Source organism: Orcinus orca, chromosome 12 (assembly GCF_937001465.1).
Source record: "Orcinus orca chromosome 12, mOrcOrc1.1, whole genome shotgun sequence".
Taxonomy (NCBI): domain Eukaryota; kingdom Metazoa; phylum Chordata; class Mammalia; order Artiodactyla; family Delphinidae; genus Orcinus; species Orcinus orca.
Genome location: NC_064570.1, coordinates 21,100,984 through 21,122,348, shown reverse-complemented (window position 1 = coordinate 21,122,348; position 21,365 = coordinate 21,100,984). Strand labels below are relative to the sequence as shown.

General features: G+C 40.9%; 2 protein-coding genes across 11 annotated transcripts in view; one reads left to right on the top strand and one right to left on the bottom strand.

The window, feature by feature from the left end:
• Positions 1-3,991, top strand: part of AIG1 (androgen induced 1) — a 233,520-nt gene extending 229,529 nt beyond the window's left edge. For both annotated transcript variants that reach the window (XM_033405977.2, XM_004263757.3), the window contains one exon: positions 3,306-3,991. In XM_033405977.2, the coding sequence (XP_033261868.2) occupies positions 3,306-3,343 (38 nt within the window). In that variant the 3' untranslated portion in view covers positions 3,344-3,991. The remainder of the gene's footprint in view (positions 1-3,305) is intronic.
• A 2,047-nt stretch (positions 3,992-6,038) lies between these two features.
• The window catches only part of ADAT2 (adenosine deaminase tRNA specific 2), a 105,704-nt gene continuing 90,377 nt past the window's right edge, over positions 6,039-21,365 (bottom strand). For 7 of the 9 annotated variants that reach the window (XR_007470667.1, XR_007470674.1, XR_007470669.1 and 4 more), the window contains one exon: positions 6,039-6,195. The gene's annotated coding sequence lies outside the window, so the exon portion shown is untranslated. The remainder of the gene's footprint in view (positions 6,196-21,365) is intronic. The other 2 variants (XR_007470673.1, XR_007470675.1) reach the window with 1 other exon arrangement.

Below are 21,365 nucleotides of genomic sequence, written 5' to 3'. Positions count from 1 at the left end.
ATAAATAAATATTTTTTAAAAAAATAAATGGAAGAAAAGAAAAGAAAGTAACTCAAGGTGGTTTTGTGGATGTTACATTGGTTTGCTAGGGAAGCTACAACAAAGGACCACTAAATAGCTTAAACAATAGAAATGTAATGTCCCACAGTTCTGGAGGCCTGAAGTCCAAAATCGGGGGGTTGGCAGGGTTGGTTGCTTCTGAGGACTGTGAGGGAGAGATCTGTCCCAGGCCTCTCTCCTTGGTTTGTAGATGACCGTCTTCATGTTTACATGGCATGCTCCCCTATACGTGAGGCTACCTCCAAATTTCCCCTTTTTGTAAAGACATCAGCCATATTTGATTAGGGCTCACCCTAATTTTAACTTGGAAAAGACCCTATCCCCAAATACAATCACATTCTGAGGTAAGAGGGGTTATGTTTGAAGAGACACAATTCAGCCCATAACATTCTACCTCTGCCCCGCAAAATTCATGTCCTTCATTCATGCAAAGTACATTCCCAACAACCCCCAAAGTATTTCCAGCATCAACTTTTATGTCCAAAATCTCATCTTAAATATCATCTAAATCAGGTATGGGTTAAGACCCGGGGTATGATTCGTCCTGAAGCAAAATTGCTCTCCAGTTGTGAACCTATGAAACCAGACAGAAATGTATCACTTCCAAAACCAGTGGTGGAACAGGCATAGAACATACATTCCCCTTTCCCAAAAAAAGAACCATAGGGAGAAAAGGGTCACAGTTCTCAACCAAGTTTGAAAGCCAGCAGGACAAATTCCGAGTTGAAGGCTTGAGACTAATCCTCTTTGGCTGAATGCCATACCCTCAGGTCTCATCAGGAAGGGGGGTGTGGCCCTGCACTCTAGGTGCTGGGTGGCCGCCCTCGGGGGCCAAGGAGCAGCCAGCCGCTGAGCCACCTTCAGATTCATTCTTCCTTCATTTCAACCTGTCTCTGTCTCTTTCAGTCCAGGCTGGCAGTGTTTCTGCTGGTACAGAATTCTCCCATGTAATTCGTGGGGTCCCACATCATCAGATGAGAGGTCCCCCACAGGTCCTCCCTGGCTTCTACCTAGACGGTCCCTTGGACCCATGATCCACATGCCTCATCTCTTTAGCACATGGTTGTGCAGACACACCCTTGGCCTTCTCTCACATTCTGAGGTCCTGGGCATCAGGACTTCAACGCATGAATTTGAGGGAGACACAGTTCAGCCTATAATTGCTGAAATATTCTGTGCTTAAGCTAAAAATTTATTCTAATTCCAGTGTGTCCGACTGGGGTGACCAGTCTTATTAAAGTCAAATTTCAAACGAGGAGAAATGCAAGTGTCCAAAAGTGAAAGGTTGGGGTGAGGGCGAAGAAAGCAGGTAAAAGAGCAGAAGGGAGAGGAGGTCGGAGCCACGCCCATGTGACAGAAACCTCCGCCTCTGTTCTCCCCCAGCCCCGCATCCAGCTCATGTCCCACACAGGCCCACGCAGGCCTCCAGGGTTCCAGCGCTGCCCTGCAGCCCCTCTCCCAGCATGGGGGAACCACACGTGACCGACTCCCTGAGGGTCAATCAGCTCTTCCTCTACGTTCCTGAAAGAGCATCGTGCCTCAGCTTTGTGACAGGTTTCTTTCTGCTAGTGGTGTGGAAATTATACCTCTGGTTCTTCCAAATATTATTTACAGCTGTCTAATTTTTTCCCTCCACCTCAAAGCTGCCAGACTAAAGTAGGTGGGGAGCCATTTTCCCTGTCTGGGTCAATGAACACCCCCTGTTCTCCACCCCCACTAAGATTCCACTATTGCTGCCAACTCAACCCATCTGCAGGAGAACACTTAGGAGAAAAGAGACTTTGAAAAGAAAAGCAAGCAGTTATTAGCTTCTCCACAGGAGAGGGAACATGGGACGGAGCTGGGACCCAAGTCATGTGTTGCTGTTTGAACAGAATCTATGTTGTGTTTTTCCGCCTTTGCCTTGGTTACCCAACAACTAAGCCATGTCCTGCCTTCTCCCCCTCAACCCTATTCCTCCTCCCTTCAGACGTCCTTACTCTTCAATGTGAAGTTTTCCTTAACATGATTTCTGAGAAGTACTTTGGAAAAAGTGTTATAGATCTCTGCCAGTTCCTTAGTCATGAAAACCAAACCTAAAAGACTAAGGACACCTGTTCTGAGAATGTTACCCGCGCTCCGCTGCTACCACCCTGATCACACAAACACATGGTGCTAGGAGCTGGGAGCTGGGGGAAGGCGCGGGGGTGTCTCTCCTACTCTAAGCCCTATCGTGACGAGCCTCCATGTTTCATTCTACTGCTTTACCACTAGTTCTCTATGGCCTTCTCTATGTTCACCGTTTATTAATTTATTCCATAAAGATTAATTGAACTCCTACTCTCAGAAAGACACTGTGTTAGGTGCTTGGGATATAATCAGGAACAAAACAGTTAAGGGCTCTACCTTCAGAGAATTTGCAACTTATAAGAGAATACCAACAAAACCTGCAATGCAGTATCTGGGGTTCTTTTATTCCAGCAAAAGGCTCTGAGAATTTGGTGTTAGGAGAAGGGTGTTTAAGTAGAAGCAAAAGAAAAAAGAAGTGGGGGGCATTTGCCAGATTTAACTTTAATTTATGAGAATGACTTAAATATTTTCATCTCCGGGAAAATGAAATATCACTAACTATTCATTACAGACAACAGGCAAGGTCTTACCGGTCCGGTACGTATGAGTCTTTCAGGAAGAAAAACAGTTCTACCAGGCCTGGGTAGAACAGAGGGAGAACTTGAGTTTAAGTACACGTGGGTCTGGAAATAAATAGTTCTTGTGGCTAATAAGCTCTCTATGGGCCTTAAAAACAAAACAAAACAAATAAAAAAGATTTGCTTTTGAAAATCCAGAGTCCTTGCCTTGGGAAGGGAAAGGAGTAAAATAAAAATAAATGAGGGCTCTTTGAAACTCATCAGCTCCACACCTCCTGTTGCTAGAAGCTGGTTACAAGGCAGTCCGGTTGGGATTTCTGTGCAAACTCAACGAGTCAAGAACTAACTTGCGTCCCTCACTCCCAGAGGCCTTAAGAGCTGGGTGTGTCTCAGAGAAGTTATGTCCTGATTTGGGGGGAAGGGTAGGGAGGGAGGTCACTGAGGAAGTTTCTGGAGAAAGTTGTAAATGACTTTTCTTCTTAGCGAGGAGAAAAGGGATGGGCATGCAGGGTGGGTGGGGAGAAGTGTGGAGAGATGCGAGTTCTTTAAAGCAGCTTTGGCAAACCTGCTCCTAGTTTAATCTGATGTCCAAATAAAGAACTTTGCCTGTATTTCTAGGTATGGAAGAAGAGAAAGAGAAGCCTAAATTGGAATGAGATCTAAGTCTAAACGGAAGAGCAGGATGTAGCCACCAATGAAGACTCATTACCCCCGGGCATTGGTAATGCAGGAGAGGAAGCCTGAAAGAAACCAGTGGAATCCGCCTTCACCTCCCTGCCCCAGAGAGAGGGAACACCTTTTATGCAGAAATATATATGTAAGAATAAAATACAGATATTTCCAAAATAACTTGCCCTCAGTTGTGTTTTAAAGAATTCTTTCCAAATTCATTATTGATAATAACATCTTTTTTCTTTTTTTTACTTCTTCTAATGTTTAAAACTAAAATTGATCATTGGATTTTAATTTTTGCAATTGTAATTCCATTTAATCAAGGAAGAATAGAATCCTATTGTGTTTCTTGTTGAGAAATATGTGAAAGTCAAAGGAGCAGATGTGAAGCCTAGCATTCATGTATTTATTTAGTCCTTACAGGAGGCTGAAGAATGTAAGCGTAAGCCTGGAGGAAACGAGATGGATGTTCCCTATTGCGATAATGTCACAGTTGTCTCAAACAAGGCAATATTAGTAATAATTGCATTGATTTAGTTAAAACCCTGAGTGTATTTGGATCTCATGATTTACTTTTGTGAAATATTTCCTAGATGCAAACTATAACTTTAATAAAGAGCAAGCAACCCCTAGCCTAATGCCTGCATGGTGCATCTCAAACCCCTAACAACACTGGTGTTTCCTTTCTTATTTTTTTTCTATTACCTGTTGAAAATGGGTTTACTGAGCCTGGTTCTTGCAATTTTTTTATTTTAAAAATATGTATCTTTTTGATAAATCCAAAAAGAATAATTTTGTTGAAAAGAAAAAGCTAACTTACAAAGTCTTTGACCATAATGATTTTTAAATAATACTAATGCCAAATAGGCAGTAGAAAACACATTAAAAATAAATCTTAGAGAAGTATAAGGAAGGAGCAAATAAAAATAAAAGCAGAAATTAAGTAAGGTGGCAAGAAAAAAAACCAGCAGAATTGATAAATAAATTGATTAATAAATGCAGTACCTCATCTATACATATAGCATTAAAATATGAAACTACTGATGTATTAACTGAAAAGAGAGAAACACAAACCACTTGGCAATACAAGCACAGATGTAAACAAATTTTTAATTATAAAAATATGTCTTATAGCTCTATGACAGCAAATTCTTAGAAGCCAATGAAATTCAAGGAAAATGGATTCAATAAGAATTAGAAAGCTGTAATAGACTCATATTCGTGAAAGCCATTTTTTTTAACATCTTTATTGGAGTATATAATTGCTTTACAAGGATGTGTTAGTTTCTGCTGTATAACAAAGTGAGTCAGCTATACATAAACATATATCCTCATATCTCCTCCCGCTTGCATCTCTCTCCCACCCTCCCAATCCTACCCCTCTAGGTGGTCACAAAGCTCCGAGCTGATCTCCCTGTGGAAAGCCATTTTTTTTAATGTTCAATTAACTAGCTCCGAAAAAGGAGTTGGGTCCAGAGTATTTTATGAGCAAGTTCTTGAAAACTTGCAAGTAACAATTCTCATGTTTATTAAACTGTTCCAAGATTACAGAATGATGAAACACTTCCCAAATTATTTTTCAAAGTTAATAAAACCCTCAAAACAAAGGCAACATGCAAAAAAAGAACTTTTTTACTTGCTTTAGCTAAAATATCAGCAACATAAACCCAACACTATAGAAATCATTTTTCAAAAGTAAGGTTTATTCTAAAAATTCAAGGCTGGCTTAATATTAGGATTTTTGTTAAAAACATTGCCTCAATATTTCACAAAGAAAAAATCATGATTCTCTTCACAGTTGCTCTAAGGCATTTGAGAAATTTTAACATTTATTTTTGATAATATCGTTAGTAATATAAAAATATCTCGTATCATGAGAAGAAATAGTCATCTCAAATACCAAAGGCATTCCCTTTTAAGGTCAGAAACCAGATAAAGATGTCCGTGACAGTGTTACTTATTTTTCTGAGATGTTTGTGTGTTACATCTAGCATCAAATAAGTTATATTTTGACCTGAAGTGAGAAAGGTCTATGTTTTAAAAAAAAGTTTTATGTAACTATAGAATTGATATTATTAACAGAAAATTAAATGTTGTTTAAAAAAAAAAAAGGCAGGAAAAGAAAAACCACCATTTAAAAGGAAATTATTTCTCCAGTTGACTCTCAGAATGAAGAAACCTCAAGGAATGGAATATTTTTAAAGACTTTCTGGGACAGTTCATCTGGAGCCCTGTTACTACCCCTCTTCTTTAGCAAATAACACTTTTCTACTTTTTGCCACCAAACCAACACCTAAAGGAGTTGACACCTGTGGGGCTTTAGACCTAAGGCTGATTCAACTCACTTATACTGCAGCACGTTGGATTTATACATCACTGCTAGGTTTGAAATAAGATCATACGATCAGATTTGGGGTTTGGTTTGGTTTTCCCATGGTGGGTCATCTTTGCTTTGGGAACTCCAGGCCCTGAACTCTGGCCACACTTCTGGCAGGACACCCAGGGCTGTCTCGCCAGGGACAGGGAATGTGCTAAGACATGCCTACCCAGCCCAGGTGCTGCCAATGCACCCACTGACCCTTCACAGAAGCTCCAGGCTTGTCCTGGAGCAGAATCCATCGGGATGACTCTACTACTTGCTCTGTAATCAACGAGTGGTGAGAAAAAAATGACCTGCGGTTTCTCCCTCTGGCTTGGAACCTCTGGCTTAACCCCACCAGTGCTCAAAAGGATGTTCACGCTTTACCCTTTTCTCTGCGTGCAAGTGTAAAGACGACTCCATCATCCACATTCTTGAGGAGGGGAGAGGAGGAGGAATGTGCTTCTAGATCCACTTCTGGAACAAGAAGTAATAATTAACTAATGCAAATTAACAGGCAAGCGTTTAACAAGAAATTGTACCAAAGGTGCAGAACAATGAAAAGCTTCTCAAATTATTTTTCAGACTTAATATACCCCTCAAAATAAAACCAAAATTTTGCTTATCATAGATAAAATACCAGCAACCTAAATCTAATACTATAATAAAATGACAATTTTTCATGACCAAATGATGTATATTTTTCTCCTGAGGGACTTTTTAAAAAGACAAATAAAAATGGAAAAATATCCTAAATTCTGGAAAAGAAGACTCCATTCTTAAAGAGGTTATTTCTTCCTCCAAATAATTTATAAGTACTATATAACTCCATTCTAAAATTGCTAAAGTTTTTTTCTTCATTTAACAGAAGAAACAGGTAAAAACAACTGAAAAATCTTGAAAATGACACATAATTCAAGCATACTTGTGCTATTAAAACATATTATAAAAATGCAATAACTAAAATAGTGTGGTATGGCTCAAGAATAGAGAGCAAAATCAATAAAATAGAAAGCAAACCCAGAAACAGGTCCTAGAATATATATACATTTAGTAAATAATAAAGATAGCATTTCAAATCAGCAATGGCATACTAAATGATTGAAAGGTGCTACAACAAATGAATAACTATTTGGTAAAGAAAGAAAAAGCTAGATTCCTCCCTTAAAACACACACACACACACACACACACACACACGCAAAACGTACACACATAAAATTTCAGATAGATTAAATAATGAAATGTAAAAAAAAAGTATAAAAAATATAAGAAAATATAGATGAACATCTGGTCCTATAATAGAGAGATGGGAAAAGTATGTATATATTATATATAATATGTATAGTTTATGTATAATATAGGTATTAGGAAATTGACTATTATATATAATATATATGAGGAAATTGAATATAATGTATATTAAGAAATTGAATCTTCAGGTCTTGTAGCTGCTATACTGTAGGGTAATTCAGAGAATACCATCTAGGATGCAGTCAAGATAATGAGAGCACTATTTCCTTAAATAAGAAACCTGGAGGAGAATTAGCCTGGGATGGGTTTGATAATGAACTTGACTTTGGATTTTTCTGTATGTGGGTCAGGTGCCAATTCAGTGAAGTTGTAGGGACAGAATCTGGATTCCAGAGAATTGAGGAGTCATTGACATTAGTGGATGGTAAAGAAGTAGCAATTACAGAATGCCTCTTTTTTTTTTTTTTTGACCACACCCCGAGGCATGCAGGATCTTAGTTCCCTGACCAGGGATTGAATCTATGCCCCCTGTGGTGGAAGTGCAGAGTCCAAACCACTGGGCCACCAGGGAATCCCACAGAATGCCATTTTGAAAGCAGAACTTAGACCTGTAGAACACAGTCTGCGAGGGGAATGTGAATCAATTGTGGATATTCCTGGTTTGTGACTATTCTGGGTTAGCCTTAGGAGGAAACACCTCTCCCACTGTCACAGGAAAGAGGAAAGAGACAAAAGTCCTTGGAAGTGAGTTTGCAGGACAAAGGGCAAAGTTCATGGACTTCTTTTTGGTGGCTTTGATGGCTGCAATTTTTTCCTCAAAGAATGGTGTGAAGAGAGTGAGAGAACAGAGAATGGAGTTGGAGTCTATAACATACCCTAAAAGAGTGGCCTAGACTATGAAAAGATAGAAAGCTGTCAAGCCCACACTGAGGGCCCTCAAAGATCATGAATTTACCTTGGTGATAACAAGGACCATTTGGGGATTTCCTCCAAGAGACTTCAACAAACCAGGCATCATAAAGAAGTTGAAAGTAGGTGCCACAAAAGAACAAGCAGGTGTGAGCCAAGGGCATTGGCAAGGATGGTTGGAAGGATGAACCATGGGGTCTAGAAGGAACTGAGGAGGAAAGACAGAGGACCAACATTGGGACGTAGTAAAATGGTCCAGAGATTGGCAGTCTTAATAAGGTTGCAGACAGGGAAATGAGGGCAATAGACAGATAGGAAGTCATGATCATAACAGTTGTTGGAATTTAACGTTTTACAGGTGCATGAGATCATATGAGTTTTTGCTTTTTTAGTTAATTTGACATGGTAGTAACATCCCCCAAAGATGTCCACATCCTCTAATCGCCAGAGCCTTTGAATATCTTACCTTTCATGGCAAAAGGGACTTTGACATAGAATTGAGGTAAAGATTTTGAGATGTGACGGTTACCCTGGATTATCCAGTGTATCCAGCATAATTACAAAGGTCCCTGTAGGAGGGAGCAGGAGACTCACAGTGATTACAAGACATGTGACCATGGTAACAGAAGTTGGAGTGACACAAGGAAGAGGCCACAAGCCAAAGATTGCAGGTAGCCTCTAGAGGCTCAAAAAGGCAAGGAAACAGACTCTCCCCCGGAGCCTCAATACTGCCCTTATTAGCACCTTGACTTTTGGACTTCTGACCTGCAGAACTGTTAGGTAATAAATTTGAGTTTTAAGCCACTAAGTTTTGATAATTTTTTACAGCAGCAATAAGAAACATATGTTATCATTAAGCATTTTTATATGTTTATGTGGGCTAGACTTGTGCTATGCTAAACACACACACACACACACACACACACACACACACACACACACACCCCTCTACACACAGAGTAATAGCCACACGGTAATATCTAACTCATATTTGTGACTTTCTAATCATTGAGTGACCAACACTGCTGTCCTTCACTAAGCCAAACCAATTACCCAGTGCTGAAAGCCTGTCAAAGTCACTCAGAATCTGATCTATTGAAATGGAAGTGCTGAGGGTCATTGAAGAAGTCCCCATGGAAACTTCCAAAGACACTTGGATGCTTTGCCTCCTCATCAACTAAGCAATGAAAATTTTTGAGACAGATAACTCTAATTTCAAGTACAATTCGAAGGATTCTGGAGTAATAACAAATGCCTATGTTAGCTACAGGGAGATTTGCCAGGAAGAGAGGTAGCCATCTTATGTCCAAGCTTTATTGAAAATACACATTTTCAAAGCCCCAGTCAAATCAACCCATGCAGCAATATTCTCTCAAGGGAATTTTGCAAGCATGTAAAATCAAACACAACGTAAGAGTTTTATACTGCTATCTCCAGTTTTACATGCATGCACAAGCATGTTAATAAGTCTGAAAGAACAATCTAAACATAGATATTTGCAAGAATGGAATTCATTCATTATCAAACAGCGCTAAATGTTCTGGGCCCTCAACCCTACATCCCACCTGAGCCAGACACCTTATTTCTTCATCCCATTCAGGTTTAATATTTCATCCTGTGCTTTTTGAAATCCAAACTGTCAAAACTTCCCCATCCCCCTCTCTCTCCTCCCTGTGCCTGGGGAAAAAGGGAGGGATTTCTGCTTATAGAGAAAATGACATCAGAGCTGGCAACTCCCTTCTCTGCCTCTCAGTCAGACACCAAGGGGCTGGAAACAAGTGTTGACTCTGGCTTTAGAGTGGGGATGAAACTGTCAGCTCTTTAGGGAGCTCCACGAGGGTCCACCCTCGCACAGTTCCCCTGTCCTCTGCTCCCCTATTTCCAAGGCAACAAGCAATCCACCCCAAGGTCTCTGCTTCTGTCCAGCCCCAGCTACCTTCTCTGACAGGCACTCCTCCATCCTTGCCAAGCCAAGGGTGGGTACCCAGGCTGCTCTGGAGCACCCTCTCTCACAGCTCCAGCAGCAGCATCAAATGCTCTGTCAGCTCCATGGCACACAACCCTACCCCCAACCCCACAGCTCTTACTGAGGGTGGAGGGAATTGGGGCAACACAGATTTCAACAGAAGAGGGTGGAACAAATAGAAATCTCCCTGCTTTCTGTCTCCCAGGCTCTCCAGCAAGGAAGGAAGGAAGGAAAGAAAAGGCATTGTTAATACGTCATGAACCTTCCTTCAGAAGTCTAATACCCTTGTCCCCACTGTGTTCTTTATTCTATAAAGACCAAAGTAGTGGGGTTTAAGAAACTGGTTCTGCTGGAGGCCTTCCGTTAGCACATCTCACAATGTGGGACTGGCATCAAGAAGGCAGTTGTCTGAACTGAAAAGGTGAGACACTTGGCAAGTTTTATCCTGAACCATAATTCTGGTTGGCAGTTCCAGGGAAGCCAAATGTCCTTCATCACCATTTTACCACTCCTTTTACATATATAAATTCTGTAGTATGGTTACCAGTAATTTTGGAATTTTTATATTACAAAATGGTTTTCCAAAGGCAGATCCCCTAAAAGACTGTACCTCTAAGAAGTGAGTTTTCCATTTAAATTGGCTCAACTGGAGACTATAATCTTGGCACTAGTTAAATTATAATTTAGGAAGTCCCTATATTGATTTCAAAAGTCTAGTTGAAAGTCTGGGTAAAAGTTTCTGAGAACTGAGGGTGGTAGGGATGAGGGGCGGAAGCCCAGTAATAAATAGAGTTTGCATTTGTGATAGAACCTGGCAATTTGCAGCATGTATTCTGCACTCAAAGCAGAATATTAAGGCAAAGTTGGAAGAAAGTATATTGTGTCTAGGGGATTTCTGCTTCCAGCCATGAAGAAGTGATAACGTCTGGAATTACCTCTCCCACACTGTAAACTAGAAAAGATTGTTAAAATATAATAAAAGAATTAATTTTCAGACAGTGGTCAACAGAGCTGCTGAAGACTATGATCTCTGAAGAAAGAGAATTAACTACGTGTGCCCTTTAATCGCCTTGGCTTTCTGCCTGGAGGCGATTCCCAGATCATAGCACTGGGAGGGGAAGCTCAAACAAAGCCCGGGGGGTCTCCCTGAGTTAAGGAGCCCAGAGTTCAGAGATCCTGAGGCGGTAGAATTTGTGGAGAGAGTCCTGGAACGTAAGGGAGCTCTGAAGAGAAGGGGCTCCAGAAATCTGCATAGAGTTCCTTCTAGTCTTTGGCTGAATATCAGTCTTCACATGAGTAGGATGAAGCTCTACAGTTTGAGGAAAAGAACAATTGCTGAGGGTCTATAAACTGAATAAATCCAAGAGCCCATTTAAGGCCAGGAATAATTCGTGTTCCCACTAGCCAGAGTAAAGAGACCTCATTGAACAGAAAGGGCATGAAGGGTCAGGTATGAGTCACTGTTCTTGAGTAAATGTTACTCAAGTCCCACTCTTCAAAGCATTAAAAGTAGCTTCAAAATTATTAAACTGATCTTCAGAAACTAACTGCCTGAGAGAAAAAAGAACACTACCCTTTAAGGAAGAACAAAACAAAACAAAAATCCAACACTCGAGACCAAATTTATCATGCCTGGCATCCAACCAAAATTTCTAGACACGCAAGATGCAGGAGAACTTGACCCCAAACCAAGGGAAAAGTCAGTCAATAGAAACAGACTCAGAATTGATAGAGATGAAATTACCTGACAAGGACATTAAAGCGACTATTATAAATGTAGTCCATGGGTCAAGAAGACAGAGGGAAAGTTGACATGACTGGGAGAAAAAAAGGAAGATGTTAAAAATGCAAACAAAACTTTATGTATAAAAAATACACTGAATGGGATTGACAGAAGATTAGAGAATGTAGGGGAAAAAGGATCTGTGAATGTGAAAACATTGCAATAGAAATTATCCATCCTGAAGCACAGAGAATAGAAAGACTGGAGGAAGAAAATGAACACAGTCTCAGTGACTTGTGGAACTATATATATATAACTGGAGTCCTATTTTTAAAAAGAAGAGAAGGGGAGGAGGCAGAAAATAATATTTGAATAAATAATGGCAGAAATTTTTCCAAATTTGTTGAAAACTATAAATCCACAAATCTGAGCTCAACAAATCCCACGCAGGATAAAAACAAAGAAAATCACATCAAGAGAAATAATAATCATGTTACTGAAAGCAAGTCATAAAGAGGAAATCTTAAAACTGTCCGTAGAAAAAAGACAGATTACATAGAAAGGGATAAAGATAAGAATCATAGATTTCTTCTCAGAAATTATGCAAGTTCAAAGAAATGTAATGACATCGTTAAAGTGCTGAGAGAAAATAACAGTGAACCTAAAGTTACATACCCAGAGAAATGTATTTCCAAAATTAAGGCAAAATAGAGATTTTTTTGAGACATACTAAAGTTGAGAGAATCTTTCATCAGCACTACACCTGCAGTACGGGCAGGAGGCAAATGAAACCAGATGGGATCTTGGCTGTCCACACAGAATGAAGAATATTAAAAATAGCAAATTTGTGAGTAAATATATGTCATTTTCTCATGTTATTATCTCTTTAAAAGATAATGAATGTTTAAAGCAAAAATAAAACAATACATTGTGAGGTTTAAAACACATGTAGGAGTAAAATGTATGAAAACTTCTAGCACAAAGAATGGGAGAAGGAAACTTCGTAAAGTTCTTCCATAATTCAGAAATTGGTATACTGTTTTTGAAGACAAACTGTCATAAATTAAAGATGTAATTTGTAAATCCGAAGGCAACTGCTAAAAAGGGGAGATATGGCTAATAAACCCATTGTGGAGATAAAATGGAATACTAAAAATGCCCAATTATTGAAGTGTTCTGTATCTTGATTGTGGTGGTGATTCAATATGTGTATACAACTATCAAAACTTATCAAATGTACATTTTAAAAGAATGCAGTTTATTGTACATGAATTATTTCTCAATAAAGTTAAAAAATAATCTAATGGAAAGTAGTAAAAGGGGAGAATAAGCATAAACAGATGGGACAAATAGAAAATAAATCATAAGATTTTAAATTTACACCCAACCATTCAATAATTACATGAATCTAAATATTTCAATAAGAGTTAGGAATTTTCTGGCTGAGTAAAAAGGCAAGACCAAACTATAGTCTGCCTATAAGAAATCCATTTTTAAAATAAAGTTACAGGTTAAAAATAAAAGGATTAAAAATATATAACATGCACCACTAGTCATAAGGAAGCTAGAATAGCTAAATTAACAACAGACAAAATAAACTTCACAACAAAGAATACTACCAGAATAAAGAAAAACATGCTATAATGATAAAATTGCTAATTAATCAAAAAGACATAACAATCCTAAATGTGCATGCAACTAACAATTGTGTCAAAATATATAAGGAAAAACTCATAGTTTTGAAAAAGAAATCAGCAAATCCACAATTGTAACTGGATATTTCAACACTCAGTAAGTAATTGATAGAACAGTTAAACAAGATATCAGTAAGGGTATAGAAACTTAAATAATACTATCAACCAACTTAACCTAATTGACAGAGACCACTCCTAGTAACAACTGCAGAATACACATTCTTTTCAAGTACACACAGGACATACAACAAGGCAGACCACATACTGAGCAATACAATGTCTCAAATATTTAAAAGGATTGAAATCATTTAAAGTATATTCTTCAGCTACAATGGGATTAAAATGAACTAAGTGATACTGAAAACTCAACATATCAAAATTTGTGTGCTGGGCTTCCCTGGTGGCGCAGTGGTTGAGGGTCTGCCTGCCGATGTAGGGGACACGGGTTCGTGCCCCGGTCCGGGAAGATCCCACATGCCGCGGAGCGGCTGGGCCCGTGAGCCATGGCCGCTGAGCCTGCGCGTCCGGAGCCTGTGCTCCGCAACGGGAGAGGCCACAACAGTGGGAGGCCCTCGTACCGCAAAAAAAAAAAGTTTGTGTGCTACAACTAAAATAGTGCTTAGAAGAAAATTTATAGCTACAGATACTTATTTTAGGGGAAAAAAAAATGTCTAGGAGAGGCCACAACAGTGAGAGGCCCGCATACCGCAAAAAAAAAAAAAGTCTAAATCCAATGCTCTAATCGTCTACCTTAACAGGTAGGAGAAGAAATGAAAACAAACCTGAAATCAAAGACAGAAGGAAATAATAAGAACAAAAATGAATGAAACAGGAAATGAACAAACAATAAAGTTAAAAAATGGTTCTTTGAAAATATTGATAAAATTGATAAACTTCTAGCTAAACTGATCAAGAAAAGAAGATAAACACCAATATCAGGAATGAAAGAAGGGAAATCCTACACTATACTAGAAGTCCTACAGACATTAAAAGGGTCATAAGAGAATATCATGAACAAATTTATGCTAATAATTTAAATTTAGATAAAATAGACAATTTCCTTGAAAAGAAAAAATTACCAAAATGTGCTCAGGAAGAAATAGAAAACCTAAATTCCCTATAAAAACTGAATAAATTGAATTCCTAATTCAATTGTCACTAAGATAATTCCCAGCCCAGAAGTCTTCACTGGAAAATTCTATGAGACAACTTAAAGAAGAAATAATATAATCCCCACTTTCAAGAAGTCTCTCACACAATTCTGGCCCGGGGCGGGGGACTGGCCTAGGCACCTACACTGGGAAACCCGACCGCATTTGCCTGGGGCAGGCTGTGAGCAGAGCAGCTGGGGAACCCAAGGGCTGTGACCAAACGACCTCTCCGGCTACCCCCCGTGACCGCGTCGCAGGGAGCGGAACCAACTCTGCTTCACACGTGGGTGGTAGGACCCCGGCCCTTGGGCAGTCCCCATGGCCAACCCTGTCCCTGCGCAGGACCAGGAGCTGGCAAAGGCCCAGGGAGCTGCCCCGGCACCCCGTGGGTCCTCACTGGTCCATAGAGCAGAGGTAAAGGTGGGGTGACTCTTTGTTTAGTGGTTTAATGCCCTCCTGGAAGGCCGGGCTGTGTCCACCATGTTCTCACTGTGTCCTGGGGTCCTCAGCGTGCCTGGCATGAGGCAGCCTTAATAGCTGTTGTACCGATGAACAAATGAATGCATAGACTGGGAACATGAAGGAACCCTCCAGGTGAGTAAGGATTATAGACAATGACATTGAGCCTGGAGAGGATCGAGAGCCCCAAGTCATGAAAGGGATGTTTGGGGTACTAATTCCTATAATGAAGGCACTAAAGTACAAAGAAGAAGAAGGAAAAAGAGAAGGAGTCATCTCTCACAGCAGGGGGGTTGCCAGAAGTGGGGAGTAGAAGGTGGAGGAAATGGATGAAAGTGGTCAAAAGTAACCAACCTCCAGTTATAAGATAAAGCAGTTTGGGGATGTAATGTACAACATTGTAACTATAGTTAACAATATTCTATATTTGGAGGTTGTTAAGAGGGACTTCCCTGGTGGTCCAGTGGTAAAGAATCCACCTCAATGCAGGGGATGCAGGTTCGATTCCTGGTTTGGGAACTAAGATCCCACATGCCACGGGGCAACTAAGCCCGTGTGCTGCAACTACCGAGCTCGCGTGCCACAACTAGACCCCCTGGGCAGCAAACCACAGAGCCCACCCGCTCTGGAGCCCACGCATTACAACCAGAGAAGAGAAAACCACCAGGCCACAGCTAGAGGGGAGCCCACGCACCTCAATGGATATCCCGTGTGCCACAACTAAGACCTGACACAGCCTAAAATAAATAAATAAATAAATCTTAAAAAAAAGAGTTGCTAAGAAAGTAAATATTAAAAGTTCGTATCACAAGAAAATAAATTGCAACTGTGAGGTGATGAATGTTAACTAAACTTATCATGCTAGTTATTCTCCAGTATATACATATATCATATCATTATGTTGTACACCTTAAACTAACACAATGTTATAGGCCAATTATATCTCAATAAAACTGGGGAAAAACATTTAAAGAACAAAGAATATCAATCCTGCATAAACAGTTATAGATTACAGAGGAGGGAGGAACGCTTCCCAACTCATTCTATGAGGCCAGCATCACTCTGATATCCAGTAGACATCCCTTACTCCTGAGCAAGCAGTGTCCTTGCTCTGGACTCTTAAGCCTCGGGTAGCCCCATACTTTGAAGTGCTCTCCTTAAGATCTTCTAAGTCCCCTCTGGTGCCTGGGATCAGCTGAGGCTAGCAATGACACCTGGGCAGGGAGCCTTGAGCTTGGACTGGGACCCTCAGAAGTCCTGGCCCCATATTCTTTCTTATCTGACCCTCTACCCTTCACCTGGGCTCAACCATATGCCCCTATTTGCTCAGGGATTCATACCTATAGGGTCAACCCGAGACCCCAGGGCAAGGTTCCAGTAACAGAAAGGAGGCCGGGCAAGCAGATTGCTCCCTCTGCCTAACACAATATTGCTTTTGAGGGATCATGAAAGGTTGGGCCTCCAGATGGTGCTGATATGCAGGGTGTGAGCGACTCTCGCTTATGTCAGACACATAGCAAGTTTAGGTCTCTGGGCTACTAAGAGTTCACTGCCAACACTTGGGTTTGAGCCACATATTTGGACCCATGCCTTGATTCTCACCCCCCTACATTCTGACTGCTGTGCTGCCCATGAGCACAGCCCCTGGAGGCAGCAGGCATCTTTTTCCTGTGGTGGCAAGAATGCCTCACCCTGTGCACTCCACACTCTGGCATCTGGGTTGACCATCCAAACCCTTCTGCAAGCTCTGTATGCCGTGTCAGGCAGTCCCCTGGAACTGGTTGCACCTGTCTCCTCTGGGGGCTTTAAAATCATTGCTCAGCACACCCATTGCCTTTCCGATTGACTTCTGCCTCTCACCTCTGACTGGTGCGGTTGTGCTAACCCAGGATGGTTTTAATTGTGCCAAATGATCAGGGGACATTGCTTGTACAGATGGCACTGCCCTTCCTGCTCTACCCACAGGCCCCCACGTCTTTTCCCAGCTCGTGGCAGTGTCTGGAAAGCAGCAGTGTGGTCAACATTGAGAAAGATCACATGCTAGAAGTGCACTGATTATAGTCTAAAGACTTCTACATCCATGCCCTAAAATTCCAAACAGTACATTGACCATGACCAGAAAAATAAATAGCATTCACATTTCCCTGCACAACTGGGGTGAGACCTGCATTTGTGGTCACCATCAACAAAGCATAGTAACAACTTTACTGTGTCTCACTGGAAGCCAGTATTCATGGGTGGCAGATGGGTGATGTGACATCATGAGTAATGGTGTGATCAGCATTGAATCAAAGGTAGCAGAGAATTGCAGAGGTAATACTGCAAACAGTGCAAACAGATTCCAGCTTTGTGAGTAATACTAGCATTGCTACATCATCTCTAGTTGCGAGATAAGAAATAAGCCAAATGGAATATTACTCAGCCATAAAAAGGAATGAAATTGAGTTATTTGTAATGAGGTGGATGGACCTATAGTCTGCCATACAGAGTGAAGTAAGTCAGAAAGAGAAAAACAAATACCATATGCTAATGCACATATATGGAATCTAAAAAAATGGCACTGATGAACCTAGTGGCAGGGCAGGAATAAAGACACAGACGTAGAGAATGGACTTGAGGACACAGAGGGGGAAGGGGAAGCTGGGACAAAGTGAGAGAGTGGCAATAACATATACACACTACCAAATGTAAAATGGATGGCTAGTGGGAAGCAGCCGCATAGCACAGGGAGATCAGCTCGGTGCTTTGTGACCACCTAGAGGGGTGGGATAGGGAGGGTGGGAGGGAGGGGGACGCAAGAGGGAAGAGATATGGGGATATATGTATATGTAAAGCTGATTCACTTTGTTATAAAGCAGAAACTAACACACCATTGTAAAGCAATTATACTCCAGTAAAGATATTTAAAAAATAAAAAAATAAAAAATTGAACATGGAAACTCAAAAAAAAAGAAAGAAAGAAAGAAGCCAGAAATGATACATTTGATAATAAAGAACTGGAAGAAACAGCTCCTGGACCTAAATAGGAAGAAATGGATGCTACAAAGAAACTTTATGTGCACCAATTAGACAATAAACAAATACTTGAACACCTCTTTTCTCCCTATGCCTGACAGAGGCCCATGGATTTTGTAATAAATTTTTAATCAAATTGTTTAGATAGACAAAGGCCTTGCAAAAAAAAAAAAAATTGCCTGGAGCCCCACACAGTCTAGGGACCCTCCTGCTAATACCAAACTAAATACATCACACAGAAAAGAGACCTAGAGACCAGCATCCCTCAAGATCTCATATTGAGATGCTCATGAGGGCATTTTTGAGACATGAGTTCACTGCACAAAGATTGCTATTCTTTTTTTTTTCCTATATCTGTTTCAGGAACTAATACAGTTACATGGGCAGCAGATTGGAGGCCCTTTTTAAGAAAAAGAATGCAATACAAAATTATACACTAAAAATTAGATACAAACATGAACGCTTATTCACAACAAACCACTAATTTTACAAAGCTGACAATTACCACGAACAGAAAATCCAGGAAGGTAACAAATGTTCTTGGTCAGTAATCGTCCGTGTCACCTCTATGCTACTTTCTCCTTGTCTTTTTTGACTCATACTTGGTTTTTGTGATATGATTTGTCAATGGAGAGACTAAAAAGGTAATTTATTTTTTCCCTAATGTAGTCAAATGCATTGCTTATTATCATATTAGGATTCATAAAACATGCACCTTCACATACAGATGTACTATCTGTACGGTTTTCATCACATGAACACAAAGATCCTTCTAAATTCTAGTTCCACAATCCCCGTTAAAAAGGAAAACAAATGGCATGTTTATATTTAATTCCATTGCATTATTGAGTATATTCCTGCAGGAGAGAATTCCAGGCCAAAAGCCAGGCATCGGGATGTCTCCACCAGAGCAACCTCTGAATTCTGTGGCCTTTCTCTCATCCTCCTCTATCTCACCAATGACTTGGCTCAATCTGGGGCACAGGCTGCAAAGCCCTGTTCTGGAATCTAACTTTCTCAATCCTTCTTGAACTCTCTCCCCTTCTCCAGCTTAGAGGTTCTTCATCTGCTCATGACAGGGACCTGTGATGCCCAATTTCATCTTCTTTCAAACCACTCCTATCTCATGTTTGGGCGGAGGACTTTGGCACATAGAGACCAAGAACTTGACATTCTTATTCTCAGCTTCCTATGTGCTTCCATCCTTGTTATCTGGGCCTGAGCAAAGAGTCCCAGAGATCAGGGGAAGAAATTCACAAAATAAGAGTAGAAAACACCTGGGTTGTCATCCATGAGGTACCACCAGTGAGTACCAAATCCTAGTCAGGCTCATTTTCAGGCAAATCGCTCTTGACAGATGTCCTAAGTTTTAGAGTTACTGGATTTTTGCAAATAATATTCCCTGAGTTAACCTCTTGCTACATAATCTAATTTTTAAGAAGAGTTATTTATGGCACAGAGTGCTCTATTGTTTTAATATCAATTAAGACTACGACCAAGAGAAAAGCCTGTTTCGGGCTTCCCTGATGGCACAGTGGTTAAGAATCTGCCTACCAATGCAAGGGACACAGGTTCGGGCCCTGGCCCGGGAAGATCCCACATGCCCCGGAGCAACTAAGCCCGTGCGCCACAACTACTGAGCCTGAGCTCTACAGCCCATGAGCCACAACTACTGAGCCCGCATGCCACAACTACTGAAGCCCACACGCCTAGAGCCCGTGCTCCGCAACAAGAGAAGCCACGACAATGAGAAGCCTGCGCACCTCAACGAAGAGTAGCCCCCGCTCGCTGCAACTAGAGAGAGCCTGCACACAGCAACGAAGACCCAACACAGCCAAAAAATTAATTAATTAATTTTTTTTTTTTTTAAATGCCTGTTTCCCTGCAGAAGGGCTTGAATGTAAAGCATCTCTCCAATTCAGCTGTGAGGGGATGTGAATGGGAGCCCTGAAAACAGGGCAAAGCTGTTCACTTCCCTAAAAATAATTTTTTTAACTGCAATATACTCTTTCAAGCAGTCAAGGGGCAATTGTTCAATGCTCCACTCGAGTTAAAGACATATCTCCCCTCTTGCATTCTCACCCAGGAAGAGAGCCTGTCTTACCTACTGTGTGCTTTCTCACACTTTATTTAGACATGAAATTCTAACAGCTTAAAAATAACCTGGGATATGTACATATTCCTCTGTATGTATCAAATATTTAAACATTTAAAACGACAATACAGGAAAAATAATTTGGAGATGGCTGTGGCCCATTCCCTCTCTCCTTTCTCTGGCCTACCTCCCATCTCCACAGGGACCCTCCTCCTCCTTTTCCCAGATTTCTGGCCATTTGCTAGCAAGGCAGTTTTTTAACTCATTATTTTTGCCCATTTATCAGCCTTCAGCCCGCTTCTCTTTATTCCTGTCCACATTGCCCCCCTACCCAACAATTTTCATTCTTTCTCCTTCCTTGAGACAGCAGGTTTCATAACCTCAACTGGGAATGATGGGCATACCCCACCGCTGGGAGGCATGGTCCCTTTTATCCAGAGGAATGACAGGCGAGGGGGCCACACAAGGGTGTGGACATGGGGACAGAGTGGGGCTGGGATTCTGCCAGGCCTCCTGCTAACCTGAACAGAGTGCTTTTGTGTCCCCCACTGCATGGGAATAGAAATGGAAAGTGTGGGTCCCAGGATGCTGGAAGTACTCATGTTAAATTGTTTGGGGATTGTTAGGTGATTAGCATATTGATTGTTGCCACAGACCCCAAACTCTGGATCTCCCCAAGACCCTTCAGCCTTCCCTCATTTCTGTTGCTGTCCCAGCCCAGCCCCTTCAGTTAGTGAAAAGGAAAAATTGTAATAGATAAGAAATGGCAGAAGTGAACAGAAAAACAACATTCATGGCCTTTTGTGACAAATTCCCGAGTTTACCTTCCTAAGGCTGAAAGAAAACTATTCTGTCTGAAACAAAAAGGAAGTGAATGGTTAGCTCGAATAATGTAGGGCTTAGTCGCTCAAGCTGCAGAATCAGACAGGCATGGCTTCGATTCCCAGCTGGGCTGTTCCCTCTCTGAGGGACCACTTTATTCAGCCCTCCAAGCCTCAGCGTTCTCATCTAGAGAGTGGAGATGATAATCTGCCCTTCCTCACTGAGCTGTTGTACACATGCAGTGAGACAGTTATAATGGGCTTGACCTAGATTATAACAAGGACTCAAGAGATGGAAGGCGGTCCTACTTTTCCAAAGCAATGTAATGTAGAAACTAAAGGACTAATTAGAGAGGAAGGTATTTGCTGCCCTTTAGGAACTCACAGTCTAATAAAAGAAGCAAAGAAAAAATAAATAACAGTATAGTTCAGGAAAAGATCAGTGTTACAGACAACAGCCACTAAAAGAGACAAGAGAAATTTGTGAACACTTGAGGAAGGGTTTCAAGATGCTGCAAAGGGCACAGAACATTTGCTTAACTTTAAGAAATCAGAATTGTT